The sequence below is a fragment of the Hippichthys cyanospilos genome, chromosome 5 (assembly GCF_059441005.1).
Source record: "Hippichthys cyanospilos isolate Australia breed blue-spotted pipefish chromosome 5, RoL_Hcya_1.0, whole genome shotgun sequence".
Classification (NCBI taxonomy): domain Eukaryota; kingdom Metazoa; phylum Chordata; class Actinopteri; order Syngnathiformes; family Syngnathidae; genus Hippichthys; species Hippichthys cyanospilos.
This window is the reverse complement of record NC_142373.1, coordinates 7,785,941-7,809,992: the sequence shown is the minus strand read 5'-3', so window position 1 is coordinate 7,809,992 and position 24,052 is coordinate 7,785,941. Positions and strand designations below refer to the sequence as shown.

General features: G+C 52.3%; 1 protein-coding gene across 1 annotated transcript in view; it reads left to right on the top strand.

Annotated features, from left to right (window-relative positions):
* The window catches only part of ttn.1 (titin, tandem duplicate 1), a 125,802-nt gene that overhangs the window by 83,161 nt on the left and 18,589 nt on the right, over positions 1–24,052 (top strand). Inside the window, 13 exon segments of the mRNA XM_088414990.1 lie at positions 93–17,390; positions 17,475–17,771; positions 17,974–18,561; positions 18,643–18,945; positions 19,030–19,326; positions 19,421–19,708; positions 19,818–20,123; positions 20,259–20,561; positions 20,637–20,942; positions 21,031–22,794; positions 22,911–23,204; positions 23,301–23,585; positions 23,679–23,978. Coding sequence (XP_088271116.1) covers positions 93–17,390; positions 17,475–17,771; positions 17,974–18,561; positions 18,643–18,945; positions 19,030–19,326; positions 19,421–19,708; positions 19,818–20,123; positions 20,259–20,561; positions 20,637–20,942; positions 21,031–22,794; positions 22,911–23,204; positions 23,301–23,585; positions 23,679–23,978 — 22,629 coding nt within the window.

The window sequence follows — 24,052 nt, the reverse complement described above, 5'->3', positions numbered from 1 at the left end:
TGCAAACACACAAACAAAATACCGATTAGAATTACACACCAGGCTATTGAGCAATAGGTGTGGTAAAAGCGGTCTTTTTGGATTTTTGGCAGATGTTCCCGGACCCCCGGTGAATCCAAGGGTTACAGACACCACCAAAACCACTGCCACTCTTAACTGGGGAAAACCGTTGGATAACGGCGGGCTCGATGTTACTGGCTACGTGGTCGAGCACAGAAAAGAAGGAACAGATGAGTGGATCAAGGACACGCCCTCGTCTGCGCTGAGAATCACAGAGTTTGTTGTTCCCGGGCTTGAAAACACAAGCAAATACCACTTCAGAATCTGTGCAGTAAATGCTAATGGCACAGGTAAACCCGCTGAAACTGAGGAACTGGTTGAGGTGGTGGAGCGTGCAGCTGAACCCGATTTGGAATTGGACGTCGAGCTCAGGAGAACTCTAGTTGTCAGGGCCGGTTGTTCGATCCGCCTCTTTGTGCCCATCAGGGGGCGCCCCACGCCGACGGTCAGCTGGACCAAGGAAGGCGGCCCTGCGCCACGTGCCGTCATTGACAGCACAGAGTCGTTTACAATGCTGCTCATTCCCGAGAGTACAAGGATGGATGGCGGTAAATATGAGCTTACCCTCGAAAACACTGCTGGGAAAAAGATAGCAAATATTCATGTGAGAGTCCTGGATTCACCCGGACCCCCTCTGAACCTTAAGCCAGTCCAAATAGACAAAGAGTCAATTGTCCTTCGGTGGGAGACGCCTCTCATTGACGGTGGCGCCAAGATCACAAATTATATCATTGAGAAGCGAGAGTCAACGCGCAAGGCTTTTGCCACCGTTGTTGCAAACTGTCCGACAACTTCAGCGAAAATCAAGGATCTGGGCGAAGGCTGCGAGTATTACTTCAGAGTGTCTGCTGAGAACGAGTTTGGTGTCGGCGAAGCGGTTGAAACTCCGGATCCCATCCGTGCCTCCCAGGCACCGAGTCCTCCAGAAAGCATAATCCCAACCGACATCACCAAGAACTCTGTGAGCCTGGCTTGGACCAAACCCAAGCATGACGGCGGAAGCAGGCTGACGGGATATGTCCTTGAAGCCCAGAAGAGAGGTACCGATCAATGGGCCCACGTAACAAGCCTCAAGAACATGGACTTCGCTGTGAAGAATCTCAACGAGAATGAAGAATACACCTTCCGTGTGATGGCGGTCAACCGCTCGGGAAGGAGTGCGCCACGCGAAAGCAAGCCTGTCATCGTCAGGGATTCGACCTCCCTGCCGGAGTTTGACCTGCGTGGCGTATGTCAATCAACCGTTATTGCTAAAGCTGGGGATGACATCAAGGTTGAAATTCCTGTGATGGGGCGCCCCCGGCCAGTGGTCACCTGGCAGAAGGACGGAACAGCCTTAAAGCTCACCCAGAGGACCAACGTGGAGACGACTTCTGCGACTGTTATCCTCACCATTAATGAGTGCGCCAGAGCAGACAGCGGAGTGTACACCATGACCGGAAAGAACATCGTTGGCTCTGTCGTCGATAACATCTTTGTCAAAGTGCACGATGTGCCGGGACCACCCAAAGGACCTATCACATTCACCGAAATCTCCCGTAACTACTGCATAATTGCATGGGACACTCCGGAGAACGACGGGGGCGTTCCAATCACCAACTACGTGGTTGAGATCAGAGACACCACCACCCAGACTTGGACAGAGCTTACCTCCACGGCCATTCGTACCATGTTTAAAGCCGCGCGTTTAACGACTGGCTCCGAGTACCAGTTCAGAGTTAAGGCGAAGAACCGATATGGCGCGGGAGCTCCCATAACCTCAGAGTCAGTGGTGGCTGCCTACCCCTTCAAAGTTCCCGGACCGCCTGGTACACCCCACGTTGTGGCCTTCACTAAGGACTCCATAACAATTGGCTGGAATGAACCCGTGTCCGATGGGGGAAACGAAGTCATCGGATACCACGTCGAGAGAAAAGAACGAAGCAGCATCATGTGGCAAAGAGTCAGCAAGGGTCTCGTCAAAGGAAACGTGCTGAAATCTACTGGGCTTGAGGATGGGGCGGCCTACGAGTTCCGCGTTATGGCCGAAAACATGGCTGGAGTCGGCAAACCCAGCAAAGCTTCCGAAGCAATAATGGCCCTGGACCCTGTGGATCCCCCGGGTCAGCCTGTGCCACTTTTTGTGACCAACAATGCTATCACCATCAGGTGGACAAAGCCAGAGTACGACGGTGGGTTCAAAATTACCGGCTACACGGTGGAGAAGAGAGAACTCCCTGCCGGTCGCTGGATCAGGGCAAACTTCACCAACATCATTGAGACGACATTCACCGTCAGTGGATTGACTCAAGATGTATCTTACGAGTTCCGCGTTATGGCGAGAAACTCGGCAGGAGCTGTGAGCGCACCTTCTGACCCCTCGGACCCCATTGTGTGCAAGGATAGCATTGTGGAGCCACGCATCATGGTGGATGCCATCTTCAAGGATGTGCTCCTGCTGAAAGCGGGAGAGTCTTTCAAGCTTGAAGCTGACATTGCGGGTCAACCGACACCATCCATGGTTTGGACCAAGAATGAGAAAGAAGTTGAGAACACCTTGAAACTGGACGTTAAGTTTGGTGAACTCACAACCACGCTGTGCAACAAAGACTCTGTCAGGTCGGATGGAGGAGAGTTTGTTTTGACTGCGGCCAACGTCGGTGGCTTTTCCAAGCACATCTTTAGAGTGAAAGTACTGGACAGACCTGGCCCACCGGTGGGACCGCTTACAGTGTCAAATGTCACCGCTGAGAATTGTTCACTGGCATGGGCCGCGCCTCTGGATGACGGCGGTGCCAAGATTGAAGGATACATCATTGAGAAGCGGGAATCGAGCCGACTCGTTTGGACCAATGTTGCTTCGGACCTGCAGGTTACTGAACATAAGGTGACGAAGCTTCTCAAAGGAAATGAGTACGTCTTCAGAGTTATGGCGGTGAACAAATATGGCAACGGGGAGCCTCTTGATTCTGATCCCATTATTGCCGACAATCCGTACAAGGTCCCGGATGTGCCTGAGAATCCGGAGGTGACCGCTGTCTCCAAAGATTCAATGATCGTTATGTGGCAGGTCCCGAAGAGTGATGGTGGAACACCCATCACAAACTACAACATTGAAAGAAAAGACCGGGTGGGCCTACGCTGGGTCAAGTGCAACAAAAGGAAAGTCAAGGATCTGCAATTCAAGGTAACGGGTCTCGTCGTTGGACATGAATATGAATTTAGGGTTCTTGCGGAGAATGCTGCCGGTCTCAGCGCGCCGAGCCTCTCTAGTCCATTCTACAAGGCCACTGATGCACTGTACAAACCAGGGCCTCCGTGCAACCCCAGAGTCTTGGACACCACCAAGTCATCTATCACTGTGGCTTGGAACAAACCGGCCTATGACGGTGGCTCTGACATCACTGGTTACATCGTTGAGAACTGCATCCCATCGGACAAGGAGGAGGAGGAGTGGACAATCGTGACGCCAAGGGAAGGACTACTTGCTACTATATTCACTATTGTCAATCTGACGGAGGGTCAGGAGTATAAAATCAAAATCTCTGCCGTTAATGGCGAAGGAGTTGGCGAAGCTGCATCCATACCCGGCAATGCCAAGGCTGAGGACAGACTCCTGCCCCCGGAGCTCGATTTGGACGCTGAACTCTGCAAGGTGGTCACCCTCCGAGCTTGCTGCACACTTAGACTCTTTGTTCCCATCAGAGGCAGACCCGCTCCCCAGGCTAAGTGGACCAAGGATGAAGGCGAGGCTGTCGAGAGAGCCTCGATTGACACCACGACATCGTACACGTCCCTCGTCATTGGAAACGTCAACCGCTTTGACACCGGAAAGTATAACCTGACAGTTGAGAACAGTTCTGGCTCTAAGACGGTCACAGTTCAAGTCAGGGTCCTCGACACACCGAGCGCGCCGCAGAATTTGAAGATTGCCGCTGTAACAAACCACTCCGTCAGCCTAACTTGGGATCCACCAGCAAACGACGGGGGGGTTAAGATTAAGAACTATATTGTTGAAAAGCGAGAGTCCACAAGAAAGGCTTACGCCACAGTAAGCACCATGTGCCATCACACCTTCTTTACTGTCGAGCAGCTCCTGGAAGGATGCAACTATTACTTCAGGGTTCTGGCAGAGAACGAGTATGGCATTGGCCTGCCTATCGAGACCGGGGAGTCAGTTAAAGTGTCTGAGAAGCCCCAACCGCCGGGCAAAATCAGTCTGAAAGACGTCACTAAGAACAGCGTCACACTCTCGTGGGAAAAGCCAGAGCACGATGGTGGAAGCAGAGTCGGCTGCTATGTCGTGGAGGTCCAACCTAAAGGTGTAGACAAGTGGACGCAAGCTGCGATCGTAAAAGAGACAGAAGCGTGTGTTGGTGGCCTCAACGCAGGGGAAGAATACATGTTCCGCGTCGCAGCAAGAAACGAGAAGGGAACAAGTGACCCTCGTCAAATCGGCGTGCCCGTCATTGTGAAAGATCTCGTCATCTCACCCACTGTCAAAATGTTGTTCAGCACATTCACCGTGTTGGCAGGGGAGGACCTGACCGTCGAGGTTCCATACATCGCCCGTCCCAAAGCAGCCGTCTCCTGGCTCAAAGACGGGCAGCCCCTTAAGAGAACGACAAGAGTCAACTTTGGGGCCACAGAAACAATGTTGAACCTAAGCATAAAAGAGGCGTCCAAAGAGGACTTTGGACAGTATCACATTACAGTCAGCAACACGGCGGGGGAGGCGAAGGCAGACATCGGCGTTGTTGTGCTGGACAAACCTGGTCAGCCAGGCGGCCCAGTTAAGGTTGAAGAGGTCACTTCTGACAGTGTGACCATTTGCTGGAACCCTCCAGAGTATGACGGCGGGTGTCCAATCAAAAACTACACTGTAGAAAAGAGAGACACATCCGCAACTAACTGGATGATTGTGTCGCCAAAGCTCGCCAGGACCAAAGTCAAAGCAGGCCGACTGAAAACCGGCGCAGAGTATCAGTTTAGAGTCACGGCAGAAAACAGATATGGGAGAGGACCGGCTCTTCTCTCTGAGTCTATTGTAGCCCAATACCCATACAAGCTTCCAGGACCACCGGGAACACCCTCCGTCGCGGCGTGCACAAAGGACAGCATGGTGGTGGCGTGGAATGAACCTGTAAACGATGGAGGCACCACAATCTTGGGCTACCATCTGGAGCGCAAGGAAAGAACCAGCATCCTCTGGGTCAAACTGAACAAGTCACTTATTACAGACACAACCTTCAAGACCGCAGGCCTGGAACCGGGAATGGAATATGAGTACAGAGTCTACGCCGAAAACATTGTGGGCATTGGCAAAGTCAGCAAAGTGTCAGAAGGTCACATTGCCAGAGATCCCTGTGACCCGCCAGGCAGACCGGAGGCGACCAGGATTACGAAGGATTCGGTTCACATCACTTGGATGAAGCCAGAGTATGATGGTGGTGCCAAGATCACGGGCTACACGGTGGAAAAGAAGGAGCTTCCTGAAGGCCGCTGGTTGAAGGCAAACTTCACCAATGTCATAGAGACGGAATATGCCGCAACTGGACTCGTGCAGGATAAACAGTATGAGTTCCGGGTCATTGCGAGAAATGCTTCCGGTGTGTTCAGTCTCCCCTCTTTCAGCACTGGGCCCATTACCGCCAGGGATGAGATTGAGCCCCCTCGAATCAGCATTGATCCCGAGTACACTCAGACCATTGTGGTAAGAGCGGGAGACAATTTTAAGATTGACGCAGACGTGCACGGCAAACCCTTGCCCTTCATCTCTTGGCTGAAAGACGAGCAGGACATGGGAAACACGATACACAGAGAGATTAAGAACACAGACACCCATGCCTGCGTCACTATAAAGGAAGCCCAAGTTTCAGATGGAGGTGCCTATACTCTGCTGCTGAAAAATCCAGGAGGGGAAAAGGCTGTGCAGGTGAATGTGGTCGTTCTCGATCAACCCGGAGAACCGCATGGACCGCTCACCGTCACAGACATAACAAAAGACCAATGCTCCCTTACATGGCGCGCACCGATACAAGACGGCGGGAGTAAAATATCACACTACGTTGTGGAGAGGAGAGAAACCAGTCGACTGGTCTGGACAGTCGTGGATCCAAAAGAGGCCAACACCCGCCACACAGTTACAAAGCTGCTTGAGGGCAATGAGTACATCTTCCGGGTCCGCGCTGTGAATGAGTTTGGTAGTAGCGCACCACTCGTATCCGAGCCCGTGATGATTAAAGATCCTTACACAACGCCTGGACCACCCAAAGGCTTAGAGATTGCAGATGTGAAAAAGGATTCTATGGTGCTCACGTGGGAGGCTCCTTGTGAGAATGGAGGCAGTCCTATCACCACATATATCATTGAAAAGCATGACAAAGAGGGCGTACGGTGGACTAGATGCAACAGGCAAGCTGTGTTGGATTTGACTTTCAAGGTCACAGGCCTCCTGGAAGGCCACAGTTATGAATTTAGGGTAGCCGCAGAGAACTCTGTGGGCGTTGGGGAGCCTACGTCTCCGTCGGTATACTACAAAGCCCTCGACCCCGTCTTCAGGCCCGGCCCGCCTCAGAACCCTCGAGTTACAGACACAACCAAATCTTCAGTATTTCTGTCATGGGGTAAGCCAATATGTGACGGTGGTGCAGAGGTCCAGGGATACATCGTAGAGTGCTGCGCTTCCGCGGAGCAGGCCGCAGCTGCACCTGCAGATGTGCCAGCAGATGCAGCTACAGAGGACTGGATCATGTGCACGCCACCTACCGGAGTCAAGAAGACCAAATTTGAGGTTGTGAACCTGAAAGAAAATCAGGCCTATAAATTTAGAGTGTACGCTAGCAACAAGGTTGGTGTTGGCGAACATGCCGATGTTGTCGGGGCAATCGTTGTTAAGGAGAGGGCAGACGAACCAGACCTGGACATAGACCCGGAGCTGAGAAAGATTGTGACAGTCAAGGCTGGACTTTCACTAAGGCTCTTCATTCCAGTTAAGGGAAGGCCCGCTCCCAGCATCAAGTGGGACAAAGACGACGCTCCGCTAAGGGAGAAGGCACAAGTTGAAGTGACCAGCAGTTACACCGCCCTTGTGATAGACCAGGTGAGCAGATCTGATAGTGGGAAGTACACCATCACTGCAGAGAATTCCAGTGGAACCAAATCTGCATTTGTCGTCGTCCGGGTTCTCGATACACCGAGCGCTCCCGCAAATCTGACAGTGAAAGAAATCACAAACCAGTCTGTGACCCTCGCTTGGGAAGCACCTCTTTTAGACGGCGGTTCCAAAATAAAAAACTATGTCGTTGAAAAGAGGGAGAGCACCCGCAAAACCTATTCTGCCGTGGTAACAAATTGCCACGCTCTTTCGTGGAAGATTGAGCCACTCCAGGAGGGTTGCAGTTATTACTTCAAAGTCCTTGCGGAGAACGCACATGGTGTTGGCCTGCCTGCAGTAACCGTTGATCCGCTTAAGGTCTCGGAAGTGCCGCAGGCTCCCAAGAGCCTGACCGTCACCGATCAAACAAATACTAGCATCTCTTTGGCCTGGCAACATCCAGAATATGATGGCGGCAGCAGAGTTATCCAGTACTTGCTTGAGATACAGCTTAGGGGCCAAGAGAAGTGGTCTGGCGTGAACACGTACAAAACAATGGAGACGACCGTTTCCAATTTGAACCCAGGCGAGGAATACCTGTTCCGAGTCACAGCAATGAACGACAAAGGGAAAAGTGACCCCAGAGTCCTTTCTTGCCACGTCACGACAAAGAACTTGACGTTTGAGCCCGATGTTCGGCCTACTTTTAGCAGCTACACTGTCCATGTTGGCAAAGATCTCAAGATTGAAGTGCCAATCTTTGGACGCCCCAAGCCGACGATTGCTTGGACCAAAGATGGTGCGCCTCTGAAGTTCACCACCAGAGTGAACATTCACAACACCCAGACTCATACAAGTCTGAGCATTAAAGAGGCGGCGGGTGACGATGGTGGCATGTACAGCATTAATGCCACTAACTCTGCTGGAAAGAAAGAAGCCACCATCGAGGTCGTTGTACTTGATAAGCCCGGACCCCCATCTGGCCCAGTGAGATTTGATGAAATCACAACGCAGAGTGTGACAATTTCATGGGATCCGCCAAAACACAATGGCGGCTGTCCCATTTCAAACTACGTCGTGCAGAAAAGAGAAACCGTAACGACAACTTGGGAAAACGTCAACAGTAACTGCGCCAGGACCACACTCAAAGTGCCCAGACTGAAGACTGGAGCCGAGTACCAGTTCAGAATCATTGCTCAGAACCGGTACGGGAAGAGTCACGGCCTCGACTCGCCGGCCGTTGTTGCTCAGTACCCATACAGAGAACCTGGCCCACCAGGCACACCCTTCATCTCGTCACTCTCAAGAGATCACCAGATCGTGGAGTGGCACGAGCCCATCTCTGACGGGGGCAGCCCGGTTCTCGGCTACCATCTCGAGAGAAAGGAGAGGAATAGTATCCTGTGGGTCAAAATAAACAAGGCCCTCATTCACGAGACCAATTACAAGAGCCATCCCTTAGAGGAAGGCACCGAGTACGAGTATCGCGTGTACGCGGAAAACATCGTCGGCATCGGACGGTGCAGTAAGGTTTCAGAGGGTTGCGTGGCCAGAGACCCGTGTGATCCTCCCGGTACTCCAGAAGCTATCCACGTGAGCAAAGATAGCATCGTTATTCGGTGGACCAAACCGGAATATGATGGTGGCAGTAACATAACTGGATACCTTGTCGAAAGGCGTGACTTGCCAGAAGGCCGTTGGACTAAGGCAAACTTCACTAATGTGATTGAGACCCAGTTCACTGCCTCCGGCCTAACGGAAAATTCCCAATACGACTTTAGGGTCATAGCCAAGAATGCTGTCGGCACCATCAGCAAGCCGTCGTACAACAGTGGGCCAGTCACCGCGAGCGACAGGGTCGAGGCGCCTAAGTTCTCTGTTGACCCTGCGTTCACCAAGACCATTGTCGTCAACGCCGGGGAGACGCTCAAACTGGATGCGGACGTTCATGGCAAACCACTGCCGGTCATGCAGTGGTTCAAGGATGAAGTTCCAATCGAGAATACTCTCAGGCTCGAGTTGAAAAATACAGAAACTCATGCGCTGATAGTCATTAAGGACTCGGTGAGAACTGACAGCGGCATGTACGCGCTTCAGCTAACAAACGAGGCAGGCACTGCCACCGTGCCATTCCGAGTGTTGGTCTTGGACAAACCGAGCCCCTGCGAGGGACCCCTTCACGTAGCTGGGGTAGCCGAGGATAGGTGCTCGTTAGTGTGGCGTGCTCCTTCGCACGACGGCGGAAATCCCATCACGCATTATGTCATTGAAAGGCGCGAGACTAGCCGTCTGGCTTGGACTGTGGTGTCTTCCAGCTGCACCACCACATGTTACAAAGTCACCAATCTGTTGGAGGGCAACGAGTACATGTTCCGTGTCATGGCGGTCAACGGCTACGGCATGAGCAGCCCACTGGAGTCTGATGCGGTGACCATGAAGACTCCTTTTGTTCTTCCTGGTCCACCTCACGTCGAGGATGTCACCAACATTGCTCACGATAGCATGACCGTCACTTGGGCTGCCCCAGAGTCTGACGGTGGGAGTGAAATCTCAAATTACGTTGTCGAAAAGAAGGACAGAGCGGGCATTAAATGGACCAGATGCAACAGACAGAGAGTCACCGATCTTTCATACCGAGTGACAGGCCTAATCGCCGGCCACGAGTACGAGTTCAGAGTGACCGCGGAAAATGTGGTCGGCTTGGGGGAGCCCAGTCTGCCAAGCTCTTACTACAAGGCTTGCAATCCTAAGCACAAACCCGGTTCCCCTGCATATTTAAACGTTGTCGACTCCACACGGAGCTCAGTCACAGTGTCGTGGGGCAAGCCGCTGTCCGACGGTGGTAGCGCCATCCAAGGATATATTGTTGAGGTCTGCAAGGCTGAGGAAGAAGAATGGACCATGGTCACCCCCCCAACCGGCTTGCGTGTTAACAAATACGAGATCTCCAAACTGGCTGAGGGTCAGGAATATAAAATACAGGTGTGCGCGCTGAACAAACTTGGAGTTGGGGAGCCAGCCGTTCTCTTGGGGACGGCTAAGCCAGAGGAAAGGCAGGAGCCACCACAGATCCACTTGGATTCCGAACTGAGGAAGGGAATATGTGTGAAGGCAGGTGGATCGGTTCGGATCCACGTTCCATTCAAGGGCAGACCAACGCCTGAGATCAAGTGGCTTAAGGATGAGGCAAACCTATGTGAAAAGGCATCGGTTGAAAAGTCTCTCACATTTACACAGCTGTCCATTGACTCTTGTGACAGATGTGATTCAGGAAAATACACTCTAACCCTGACCAACAGCAGTGGGTCTGTGTCGGAGTTTGTTACCGTGAAAGTCCTTGACACGCCGGGAGCCCCGCAAAACCTTACAGTGGAGGAGGTTAGGAAGGACTCGGTCACCCTTGTTTGGGACGCACCGCTAATTGACGGAGGTTCCAAGATTAGGAACTACGTCGTCGACAAGCGCGAATCGACCAGGAAGGCCTATGCAAACGTCTCGACCAAATGCACAAAGACAACATTCAAGGTTGACAACTTGATAGAGGGCGCTCTGTATTACTTCAGAGTCATGGCCGAGAATGAGTACGGCGTCGGCCAGGCCGTCGAGACAAAGACCGCTTCAAAGGCGTCCGAGGTGCCGCAACCTGTTGGGAACATCTCCCTCGTCGATGTCACCAAAGCCAGTGTGTCACTGGCCTGGGAAAAACCTGAGCATGACGGAGGCAGCAGGATTAGTGGCTACCTCATTGAGATGCAGCCCAAGGGCACGGACAAATGGGGCGTCGCCACAAATACTAAGACATGCGAGGGCACTGTCACAGGCCTCACAAGCGGTCTGGAATATCTCTTCCGCATTGTCGCTTATAACGAGAAGGGTAAGAGCGTGCCAAAGGCACTTGCGGCGCCCGTTGTTGCCAGTGACATGACCTTGGATCCCAGCGTTAAGATGCAGTTCAACACGTACAGCGTGTTAGCAGGAAAAGATCTGACCTTGACATTCCCCGTGCTTGGCAGGCCCAAACCCAGAATCAACTGGGCAAAGGACGGTCAGCCGCTGAAGGTGACCTCCAGGGTCAACGTGATGAACACTCCCACAACAACCGGGATTCAGATTACTGAAGCGAGCAAGGAGGACTTCGGAAAGTACTCGGTTACAGCAAGCAACTCTGTGGGCACGTTTACCGAGAGCTTGGACGTCATTATTCTTGATAAACCGGGGCCGCCGAGCGGTCCGCTAAAAGTTGTTGAGGTGAGTAACACCTTTGTCCACCTCTCATGGGAACCTCCAGAGTACAAGGGCGGATGCCAGGTGAAGCATTACATCGTGGAAAAGCGAGAGACCACGGGCAATACGTGGCAGTCGGTCACCACACAGCTCGCCCGGACGGCTTTCAAAGTGACCAAGCTCAAGACGGGTGTGGAATACCAGTTCAGGGTCATTGCTGAAAACCGATACGGAAAAGGCGCTCCTCTGGAGTCCAAGGCGATTGTTGTCCAGTACCCATTCAAGCCGCCGGGCCCGCCCGGGACGCCATATGTCAAATCTGCAACTAAGGAGATGATGATCATTGAATGGAACGAGCCGGTCAACGACGGCGGGAGCGCGGTCATCGGTTACCATCTGGAGAGCAAAGAGAGGAGCAGCATCCTGTGGAACAAGCTGAACAAGACGCTCATCGCCGATAATCAATTCAAGATCTGCAATCTGGAAGAAGGAGGCGGATACGAGTTCAGGGTTTACGCCGAAAATATCGTTGGCATCGGTCGATGCAGTAAAGTGTCAGAGTCCTTTGTCGCTCGCGACCCATGTGATCCGCCCGGTGCACCGGAGGCTGTATCCATTTCTAAAAATGTCATCAAGATCGGTTGGACAAAGCCTCAGTATGACGGTGGAAGCAAAGTCAATGGCTATATTGTTGAGAAGAAAGACCTTGCCTCCCCCGACAGGCGTTGGGTCAGAGAAAACTTTACCAATGTAATGGAGACGGAATATGACGTCAGCGGTCTGACAGAAAACGGGCAATATGAATTCAGGGTCATTGCCAGGAATACAGCTGGAGTCTTCAGCGAGCCCTCGGACAGCTCTGGACCAATAACTGCTACCGATGAAATTGAGCCACCAAGGGCCTCCATGGACCCCAAGTACAAGGACGTGATTTCTGTCTCTGCCGGAGAACATTTAACCCTTGATGCTGACATCCACGGCAAACCGGTTCCGGACGTGGTCTGGCTCAAGGAAGGCAAGGAGGTGGACAAAACCCTGCGGATCGAAGTGAAAAACACTCACAAGCGCGCTGCCCTGACTGTCAAGGATGTGACCAAACTGGACAGTGGGCGATACGACCTTGTGCTAAAAAACCCGGGCGGTACAAAATCCTTCCCAATCATAGTCAAAGTCCTTGACAAACCAGGAAAACCCACAGGACCCTTGACGGTAGCAGGAATCATGGCTGACAGATGTACCCTCGCCTGGTCTGAGCCTTCCCTGGACGGAGGCGCTCACATCACTCACTACATCCTGGAGAAGCGAGAGACCAGCAGCTTGTCCTGGACAGTGGCCGCCGCCGACATCCAGAGTCTGTCTTACAAGCTAACAAACCTGCTAGCAGGGAACGAATACATTTTGCGAGTGAGAGCGGTTAACAAATACGGCACCGGTGATTATCTTGAGAGTGAGCCCATTGTTCCGCGCAATCCATACAAACCCCCGAGTGCTCCTGGAACACCAGAGGCAAGTCAGATCACGAAAGATTCCATAGTCCTGTCGTGGTCGCCTCCAGAGCAGACCGGAGGGGCAGATATTGCAGGCTATCATCTGGAAAAACGTGACAAAGACAGTGTGCGGTGGACAAAATGCAACAGACAGAAATTGACAGACACTCACTACAGAGTGACAGGACTGATGACCGATCACTTTTATGAGTTCCGTGTCGCAGCTGAGAATGAGGCAGGGATGGGTGACGTCAGTGAGCTGTCCCTACTTTACAGAGCCTGTGATGCCACAAAACCCCCAGGACCCCCAAAGCATCCCAAGGTGACTGACTACACAAAGTCCTCCGTCTCTCTTTCCTGGGGCAAACCTGACTTTGACGGCGGCGCCTATATCAAGGGCTACATAGTTGAAATGCGAGAGCATACACCGGTACCAGAATCGACAGAGGAGGTGGAAGTCGCCCCAGCTGTAGACTTGCCGGTCGAAAAAGAGTGGGCAACATGCACGCCGCCCAGTGGCATTCAGGCCACCAAACTAACTGTCGGCGACTTGAAAGAATTTCAAGAATATCAGTTCCGTGTCTGCGCCATCAACTCTGAGGGAGTGGGCGAGGCCGCCTATGTCCACGGCACGGTGATCGCTCTGGACAGAGTGGAAGCGCCGGAGATCGAGCTCGATGCCGATCTCAGGAAGGTGGTGTCTGTGCGTGCCGGTGGTACGTTGCGTCTCTTCGTCACCATCCGAGGAAGGCCGGATCCTGCCGTCAAATGGGAAAAACTTGATGGCGCCCTGGCAGATCGGGCTGCAATCGACACCACCAGCTCATACACCATGCTTGTAATTGACAATGTGAACCGCTGGGACAGCGGCAAATACTCACTCACCTTGGAGAACAGCAGTGGTTCTAAGTCTGCCGTCGTCTCGGTGAGAATTTTGGACACGCCAAGTGCACCGCAGAATTTCACCGTGACAGATCTGAAAAAGGATTCAGTGACACTCGTCTGGGACACGCCACTCACGGACGGCGGGTCTAAAATCACCAACTACATAGTTGAGAAGAGAGAGTCTGTGCGTAAGGCCTACACCACTGTCACCAGCAACTGCACAGCCAACACGTTTAAGATTGAGGAGCTGCCCGAGGGTGGCATTTTCTACTTCAGGGTCTGCGCTGTTAATCAGTACGGCCAAGGACTAGTGGCTGAAACCAAAGAAACAAAAGTAAGCGAGGTACCTCTGCCACCAAGCAATCTCACTGTCGTTGACGTCTCGAAAACCAGCGTTTCACTCTCGTGGGACAAACCTGCGCACGACGGTGGCAGTAAAGTCATCTGCTACAATGTGGAATTCAAACCCAAGAGTGGTGACAAATGGGGGACCGCTTGCACTGTCAAGGTGCCGGAAGCAACAGTTCCCAACCTGACCCCCAACGAAACCTATCTCTTCAGAGTTGTGGCAATCAACGAGAAGGGAAAGAGCGAGCCGAAGGAACTCGGTTTGCCCGTGGTGGCAAAAGACGTGGCAGTCGAGCCATCTGTCAACTTACTCTTCACAACGTACAGCGTGAGAGCCGGAGATGACCTCACTGTTGAGGTCCCAGTGAGGGGGAGGCCCAAGCCTGTCGTCTCATGGAAGAAGGACGGTCTTCCTGTGAAGCAAACGTCTTCGGTCACAATTCTAAACACGGCGACCTCATCCAAGATTCTCATTAAACAGGCTGCCAGGGAGCATGATGGAAAGTATGAGATGACTCTGACCAATACCGCGGGAACCGTAACCTCACACCTCGGTGTCATCGTCCTGGATAAACCCAGTCCACCAAAGAGCGTTAAGGTGGACGCCGTCACCTCTGACAGCATCACACTCTCGTGGTCTCCACCGGAGTACGACGGCGGCTGCTCCATCAGTAACTATATCGTTGAGAAGAGAGATACCAACACACAAGAGTGGCAAATGGCTGCAAGCAGCGTGGCCAGAACCGCTTACAAGGCCGGCCATCTGATGCACGGTGCGGAATACCAATTCCGCATCTACGCGGTCAACCGCTATGGAAAGAGTACACATTTGGAGTCTCCTGCAATTACAGCTCAGTACAACTTTCGGCTACCCGGTCCTCCATCTACGCCTGCGGTCAAGCTTGCCACCAAGTCTTACATGGTGGTGACCTGGAACGAACCTGTCAATGATGGGGGAAGTCCCGTTCTCGGCTATCACCTCGAGCGGAAGGAGCGCGACAGCATCCTCTGGACCAAGATGAACAGAGGAATGATCAAGGATTCCGAATACAAAGTTAGTGGAATAGAAGAGGGTATGATGTACGAATATCGCGTCTATGCTGAAAATATCGCCGGCATCGGTAAATGCAGCAAGGCCTCTGAAGCTGTGGCGGCAAGAGATCCGTGCGATCCTCCAGGACGGCCCCTTGTCACCGCTGTCGGTAGGACATCTGTGTCCTTGTCCTGGGACAAACCCGAGTATGACGGTGGTGCCAAGGTCTCTGGCTACATCGTTGAACGGAGAGATCTCCCAGAAGGTCGCTGGACAAGGTGCAATTTCACCAACGTGCCCGAGACTCACTACCACGTGACGGGCCTTACGGAGGACAGCCAATATGACTTCCGTGTCATTGCTAAGAATGCGGCGGGATTGTTCAGTGAACCCTCCGACAACACTGGCCCGATCACTGTCAAGGATGACGTAGAGCTGCCGCGCATCATGATGGATGTCAAATACAGAGAGACGGTATATGTGAAAGCAGGGGAAACACTAAAGATTCACGCTGACCTCGCAGGCCGCCCCGCGCCCGTCATCGCCTGGAGCAAAGATGGCGTCGAGATTGTGGCCAGGGCACGGGTCCAGGTGGTTTTGACCGATACCGGGACCTCAGTGATTGTGAAGGACTGCATCAGAAGAGATTCTGGTCAATATGTCCTTACCCTACAAAACATTGCCGGGACAGTTAGTGCGCCAATAAATTGTGTCGTTCTGGATAAATCGGGACCCCCTGCAGGGCCACTTCAGATAACCGGACTCACGGCCGAGGAATGCACTCTTTCGTGGGGCCCACCACAGGAGCCCGGAGGTGCCGAGATCACGCACTATGCCGTTGAGAAGCGGGAGACCAGCCGCTTGGCCTGGACACTCGTGAAGGGCGACATCACCAAAACATATTTCACTGTCAGAGGACTGCTGAAAGGCAACGAATATATCTTCAGGGTTTTGGCCATGAACAAGCACGGAAGCGGCGAGGCTTTGGAGAGTGAGGCTGTCAGGATCACCGCACCGTACACTTTTGCCACAGCTCCGCTTGACGTCGACGTTACGGAGATTGCTGGAGATAGAATGACCCTCACGTGGTGCAAGCCGGCGAGTGATGGAGGTAGTCCGATCACTGGCTATGTGATCGAGCGCCGGGAGAAGACGGGCATGCACTGGATCCGTGTTAACAGAGATGCAGTTGCCGAATGTACCACAGTGGCAAGCAAACTGCGCAAGGGTTGCGAGTACGAGTTCAGGATCTATGCGGAAAATGCCGCTGGTCTGGGTCCTCCGAGTGAAACCTCTGCTTCATTTAGAGCGGTCGATCCGCTGGCGGTTCCCAGTCCTCCATCCAAGCCAAAGATTGTGAATTCAACCAAGGACAGCGTGTCCATTGTTTGGAAACCACCTAGTGATAATGGAGGAGCCGCGATACTTGGATACTCTGTAGAGTACCGGGACTACATTCACAAACCAGGACCAGTGGCGGTAGAGGATGAGGAGGAATATGAAGAAGGGGACGAGGAGGAACCAGAGTCACCAGAAGAACTACAAAGATGGGTTGAAGCCATTGCAATTACCAAAAGCTTGGAGTTCACAATTACCGGACTCAAATCTGACACGGAATATGAGTTCTGTGTCAAAGCGAAAAACAAGGTCGGATCCAGCGTGCGCAGCCGCTATTCTGATGCGGCCGCGACGGTGGAAAGAACAGAGGAGCCGGCGTTCGATGTGGACATCGAGATGCGCAAAGTCCTCGTGGTTCAGCACGGCACCGGATTTACCCTTAATGTTCCCTTCAAGGGTAAACCTGTGCCATCGGTGGAATGGACCAAGGAAGGCACAGATCTCAAAGTGAGAGGAACGATTGATTCAACACCCTCCAGCACTTCGCTGACCATCGAAAAGTCAACCAGAAACGACTCTGGAGAATATTGCGTCTGTATTGAATCGCCACTGGGAAAAGCAACATTAGCCTTGATTGTAAAAGTGCTTGACTCTCCCGGACCTCCAGTCAATGTCAAAGTTTCTGCAGTAACCAGGGACTCTGCAACGCTCACTTGGGAAGCCCCTGAGAACGATGGCGGGGACGCAGTGAAGGCCTACCACGTTGAAAAGCGCGAGGCCAGTAAAAAGGCCTGGGTTTCTGTCACAACTAACTGCCGTGCGTTGACGTACAAAGTGGAAGACCTGCTGGAAGGTGCCATCTATTACTTTAGAGTCATCGGAGAGAACGAGCACGGAGCGGGAGTCCCAATGGAGGCAAAGGCTGGCACAAAGATTACAGGTATGGTTCAGCCCAATCCATTTTCGTGTGGTGATGTTGGCATAATGAACTAACGTATTCCGGCGGTCCACTTTTGCATCACAGAGGTGCCAAGCGTCCCCGCGAAACTCGGTGTTGCAAATGTCACTAAGGACAGTGTGACAATTGCCTGGGCACGTCCCGAGTACGACGGTGGGAGTAGGGTGAAGGGTTACCTCATTGACGCTCTGGAAAAGGGCCAGACCAAATGGGTCAAGTGTGCCACAGTGAGGACCATGATTCACACCATCAAAAACCTTAGGGAAGGTGCAGAATACTTCTTCAGAGTGCGAGCTGAGAACCACGCTGGATTAAGTGAACCAAAAGAGATGATTGTCCCGGTTATCGTCAAGGAGCTTCTTGGTAAGCGATCCCTCATCTCTGTGCATGTGTGTTATGCTTTGCAACTGACAGTCGACAGGGATGCGGCGCTCTGTGCGTGCCGCTGCAACCTTGTATGTAGTGCAAAGCATCTGCCGTAGAAGGAGTGCGGTTTTGCTTCCGATACAGTTTTCTTTGGATTTTCTCTGCGTTGCTCATTTTGGTATTGCTCGAATTTCAACAGAGGCTCCAGAATTTGATCTGAGGAACTACCCCAAGAATAACGTTTATGTAAGAGCCGGCTCAGACCTCACCTTTGACATTCCGCTTACTGGCAAGCCGATGCCTAAAGTGACCCTGTCAAAGAACAACGTTGTCATCAAGGGATCCAAAAGACTTTTGACCGAAGTCACTCCTGACAGCCTAACTGTCACCCTGAATGAAAGCGTGGCAAGCGACGCCGGAAAATACGAAGTAACCGCCTCGAACCCCGGTGGTGCCACCAAGATCTTCGTGAACTTTGTTGTACTGGATAGACCTGGGCCCCCGGTCGGACCTGTGGAGACAGGCGATGTCGGAGAGACTACAGTGTACTTGAAATGGGCTCCTCCAGAGTACGACGGTGGCAGTCCCGTTACCAACTATGTCGTCCTGAAACGAGAAACCAGCACTCCCACCTGGACAGAGGTGTCAGCCAACATTGCACGAAGCGAAATGAAGGTGACGAAACTGACCAAGGGGGAGGAGTATCAGTTTAGAATTAAGGCTCAAAACCGTTATGGTGTCAGCGACCACATTGACAGCAAGCCGGTCACGATCAAGCTCCCGTTCAGTAAGTCTTGATAGTTTGATGACAGTTCTACTGTTATTCGAGTGCGCCATTGACTCACGTGCATGATCTTTTTGATTCCAGCCACACCCGGGCCCCCGTCCACCCCATGGGTCAGTTTTGTGTGCAGAGATAACCTGACCGTCTGCTGGAATGAACCGGTGAGCGACGGTGGGAATCCTGTGACAGGATATCATCTTCAGATGAAGGAAAGGAGCAGTATCCTCTGGCAAAAGATCAATAAAACAGCAATACCAGGAAACCAGTTCCGGGTCACCAGGATCTGCCCAGGTCTCATCTACGAGTTCAAGGTGGCAGCCGAAAATGCAGCGGGTATTGGAAAGATGAGCAAGACGTCCGAAGAGGTGCTGGCCATTGACGCGTGCGGTAAGTTAGACCCCCTCAGCCATATCGCTGCCTTGTCCATGTACACCGATCTAAACTGGCACCCCGCTGACTGCTCTGCTACAGAGCCTCCCGCAAATGTCCATATCACCCAAGTCACGAGGAACTCTGTCAGTCTGTCCTGGCAGAGGCCGCCTTACGATGGTGGCAGTAAGATCACTGGCTATAGCGTCGAGAGGAGAGACGCAGCCAGTGGCAGATGGGTGAAGGCTAACTTCACAAATATCCTTGAGATGGGCTTCACCGTGTCTGGACTCAACCAGGATGAGTCTTACGAGTTCAGGGTGTACGCAAAGAATGCCATCGGCTCTGCCAGCAACCCTTCCCTTATTGCCGGCCCGGTCACCTGCGTGGATGTGCAGGGTGAGTGCTCATTTTCAATCCATTTCGCATCAGTGCGGTCGGGCTTGTTGACAAAAACAACCGTTGAAAATGTTACCTGCATTTGGATGTACAGGGGCGCCGGCCATTGACCTTCCTCCAGAGTACTTGGATGTGGTGCAGTACAAAGCTGGAACCTCAGTGAAAATCAGAGTAGGACTCATTGCCGACCCTCAGCCAAGCATCGAGTGGCTCAAAAACGGAAAGGAGCTTGTCGCGTCCTCGTCCTTGTGTGTGGAGAGCACAACCGACTCGTCAGCCATCCTCATCAAGGATGCGACCCGCCAGCACACTGGCTCATATGAGATCAAGATAAAAAATGTCCTGGGCTCAGCGACCGCCAAGATTGCGGTTGAAATCCTTGGTATTTTGACAGTGTCTCCTCCCTTTCTCACCTTGTCCAGTCTAACAAAGTTTCCTGTCATCCCTCAATTCTCTCTGTTGAACTTTGGACTTTTTTCATCTGTCCTTAGACAAACCTGGACCCCCAGCCGGCAGCATCAATTTTAACCTCATTACCGCAGAGAGAATCACTTTCCGTTGGGAGCCTGTATGCGAGGCTGACCAAGGAGGTTCCAAGGTGATGCACTACATTGTCGAGAGGCGCGAAACCAGCAGAGTGGTTTGGTCAACAGTCTCCGATCGGCACGAGCAAACGTACATCTCCGTGGGGAAACTGGTGCGAGGAAATGAATACGTCTTCCGCGTGATGGCCGTTAACAAGTATGGCGTGGGAGAGCCGCTGGAGTCGGAGGCTGTCATTGCAAAGAACGCTTTTGGTAAGATATATAATGCACGTTCGAAGCCAATGAGAGTTTCGTCATCAAGTGGCTGTATAACCCTTGGGCCTCCTCCCGGCCCCGGCCGTGGGACACAAAGGCATCACTCGTCTGTCCTTTGTGCGTTTCCATCAGTAACTCCGGGGCAGCCACATACTCCTGAGGTGAACATCATCACCAAAACTACGATGGTGGTGGAATGGGAAAGCCCGGGTCTGGACGGGGGTAGCGCAGTTACCGGCTACTACCTGGAGAGACGCGACAAGAAGAGTTTGCGCTGGATCCGAGTTTGCAAAGACCCCGTCCCTGACAACAAACAGACCGTCTGCCATCTTACCGAGGGAAACGAGTACCAGTATCGTGTCTGTGCCATTAACAAGGCTGGAGAAGGACCCTTCTCTGATGCATCAGACTTCTACAGGGCTGCAGATCCCATTGGTAAGTGATCAAAGGGACTGTTTCCAGATTGAAAATCAAGGACTCCTTGCGCCTACGAATTCCTTTGACTTACAGATGCGCCAGATGAACCTTGCAAGCTGAAGGTGATGGATTCCACAAAGACCTCTATCACATTAGGCTGGTCCAAGCCAGAGTGGAATGGAGGCAGTGAGGTGACAAGCTACCTAGTGGAGAAACTTTTGGAGGGGGAGGACGAATGGGCAATGGTTACTTCAAAGGGAGAGGTCAAGATGACAGAATACACCGTTCATGACTTAAAGCCAAACGTTAACTACTTCTTTCGAGTGTCTGCGGTCAACTGCGCGGGCCGTGGGGAGCCTCTCCAGATGACAGAGCCCGTACAGGCAAAAGATATCCTGGGTAAGTGATAATGTAAAATGAAAAAGTAACTTCCTTCCTGTTTTTTTCTTTATCAAACTATTAAATGCCCCAAATCTTGTTTTTATAGAGGAAGCCCAAATTGACTCAGATGTGGCCATGAGAACTCACTACATTGTGAAGGCCGGCAAGGACGTGGAGCTCACTGTTCCCCTGAAGGGTCGACCCTCTCCCGATGTTTCCTGGAGCAAAGAAGACGTATGCATCGACAACAACCCCTCATATGAATTCCACCGCTCAGACACGACCGCAGTCCTGGTTATGCGTGAAGTCACTAAACTCGACACTGGGAAATATACAGTCAAAATTGAGAATGGTGTGGGAGAGCCCAAGACGTTAACCTTGACTGTGAAGGTCCAGGACTCTCCAGCTCAGTGCAGGAACCTGACACTGAAAGAGGTGAGCCGTGGAAAAGTCACTCTTTTCTGGGAGGCCCCGCTACTTGATGGCGGTGCTGAAATCACTAATTACATTGTTGAGAAGAGGGACTCCTCAAAGAGATCATACTCTGCAGTGACAAGCAAATGCACTGACACCACTTACACGATTGAAGATCTCTCGGAAAAGACACCCTTCTTTTTCCGAGTACTAGCAGAGAATGAGAACGGTGTTGGTGAACCATGCGAAACGCTTGAACCAGTAAAGGCGACGGAGACTCCTGGACCAGTCAAAAATGTTTCCATGAAGGATTCCTCGAAGACCTCTGTGACTCTGCAGTGGCAGAAGCCCGATTACGACGGCGGCAGCATCATCTCTGACTACGTAATTGAAAAGAAAGCCGCAGGCGAGGACTGGTCGTTGGGAGGAACCAGCCGACACTGCGAGTTTGAGGTGAAAAAATTGAAGGAGCACTCCGACGTGTTTTTCAGAGTGGCCGCTCGAAACGAGAAGGGCCACGGTGACTTTGCGAAAATCGGGCCAATCAAGGTCGTCGACTACGTTATAACACCCGAAGCAAGCCTCACAGACTACCCGGACGGGAGAATCTGCGTTCGCTTAGGTCACAATGTCCACATTGAGCTGCCGTACAGAGGCAAACCGAGACCATCGCTCTTGTGGCTGAAGGACAACCTTCCTCTGAAGGAAAGTGACCAAATCCGGTTCAAGAAGACGGACAACAAGGCCACGCTAATGATAAAGAATGTGAAGAAAGAGAACGAGGGCAAATTTACACTTACGCTTGACAACAAAATCAACAGAAAGTCCTTCCACATCTACGTCATTACCCTCGGACCCCCATCGAAGCCCCTTGGACCCGTCCGCCTGGATGAAGTAAGAGCAGAAAGCATCTTGATCTCTTGGGATGAGCCCAGCGACGACGGTGGTGGAGATATCACCTGCTATACTGTAGAGAAGCGTGACACCTCTCAGCCTGACTGGAAGATGGCGTGCTCCAGGGTAGAGGGGACTCAGTTCAGAGTGGCCAACTTGGTCAAGGGTGTCCAATATCAGTTCAGAGTATGTGCTGAGAACATATATGGCGTCAGTGAACCTCTGCTCTCGCAGATGGTAATTGCCAAGCACCAGTTCAGGCCCCCAGGCCCACCGGGCAGGCCTGTTGTGTATAACGTCACTAGCGACGGCATGACGATCCAGTGGGAGAAGCCAGTCTATGATGGCGGCACGCCCATCCAGGGCTTCCATGTGGAGAAGAGAGAAAAGAACAGCATCATGTGGCAGAAGGTGAACGTGATGCTCATCAGAGAAACTGACTACAGGATCCCGGGTCTGATTGAAGGACTCGAGTACTCGTTCAGAGTGCACGCACAGAACGATGCCGGCCGTAGCCGAATGAGTGACGAGAGCAAGCCCGTCATGGCTGTGAGTCCCGTTGGTGAGTAGCGACTGTCCACTGGCTCACGCCGCGTAGCCCAACCTACGCCCCGATCTATCATCTCTTCATTGGCCCCTTTGCGAGGCAAGTTATGAGCTTGGCTTCTGTCTTTCCAGATCCTCCGGGCCAGCCCGACTACACGGATGTGACGAGTGACTCCATCACGCTCAAGTGGGATGCGCCCAAGCGTGACGGAGGTAGCAAGATCACCAGCTACAACGTTGAAAAACGACAGGGTGAGGGTCGTTGGTTCAAGGCCAACTTGACTGATGTCCATGACTGCCAGCACACTGTGACTGGCTTGACAATGAATGAGCGCTACGAGTTCAGGGTGATTGCCAAAAATGCCATGGGTGTCGTCAGCCCCCCGTCCAACTCATCCGGTTTGATTGTGGTCAGAAGCGAGAACGGTAAGCGGCCATAAGCCCGTGAGAACCTAGAGTAAAGCAACAAAATGTTGACCAATTTACCGTGAACTGCACTTTTTGCCTTATCTTCCCAAACAGCTGCTCCTCACATTGAATTTGGGCCGGAGTATTTTGAGGGTTTGACTGTCAAAGCGGGAGACAACATCAGGGTGAAGGTAGCCATCAGTGGACGACCTGTTCCCAGGGTGGTCTGGTACAAGGACGATGTGGAAATCACCAAAAAGATGATGGACATCATCACTGTTCCTGGATACAGCACACTTTTTATCAGAGACGCTGACCGCACTCACCGCGGTCTCTACACCGTCGAAGCGACAAATGGATCGGGCAGCAAAAAGGAGGCGCTTCTGGTCCAAGTACAAGGTGTGCCATCGTCCCAGTGTGTTACAGCATGGCATATGTTTATGAGTGATTCATTACTATTCCACTTCATTCAACCTCTGTTATGTCACGCAGACACACCCGGAGAACCGGTGGGACCCATAACCTTCAGCAACATCTCAGAGGGCAGATGCACTCTGTCCTGGAGCCCGCCAGAGAACAACGGCTGCTCAGAAATCTCACATTATATCATTGAGAAGCGTGAAACATCAAAGATCTCCTGGGCACTGGTGTCTGATGACTGTCACGAATGCACCTTCACCGCCACCAAACTCATGAAGATCAACGAGTACCAGTTCAGGGTCTCAGCTGTCAACAAGTTTGGTGTTGGCAGGCCGTTGGAGTCCTGCCCCGTTATTGCGCAGCTGCAATACAGTAAGTCAACGCACTGAATTCCTCATTTGGCAACTCGTGGCTATATTTTGTTCTTCATACATTTCCGTTGACTG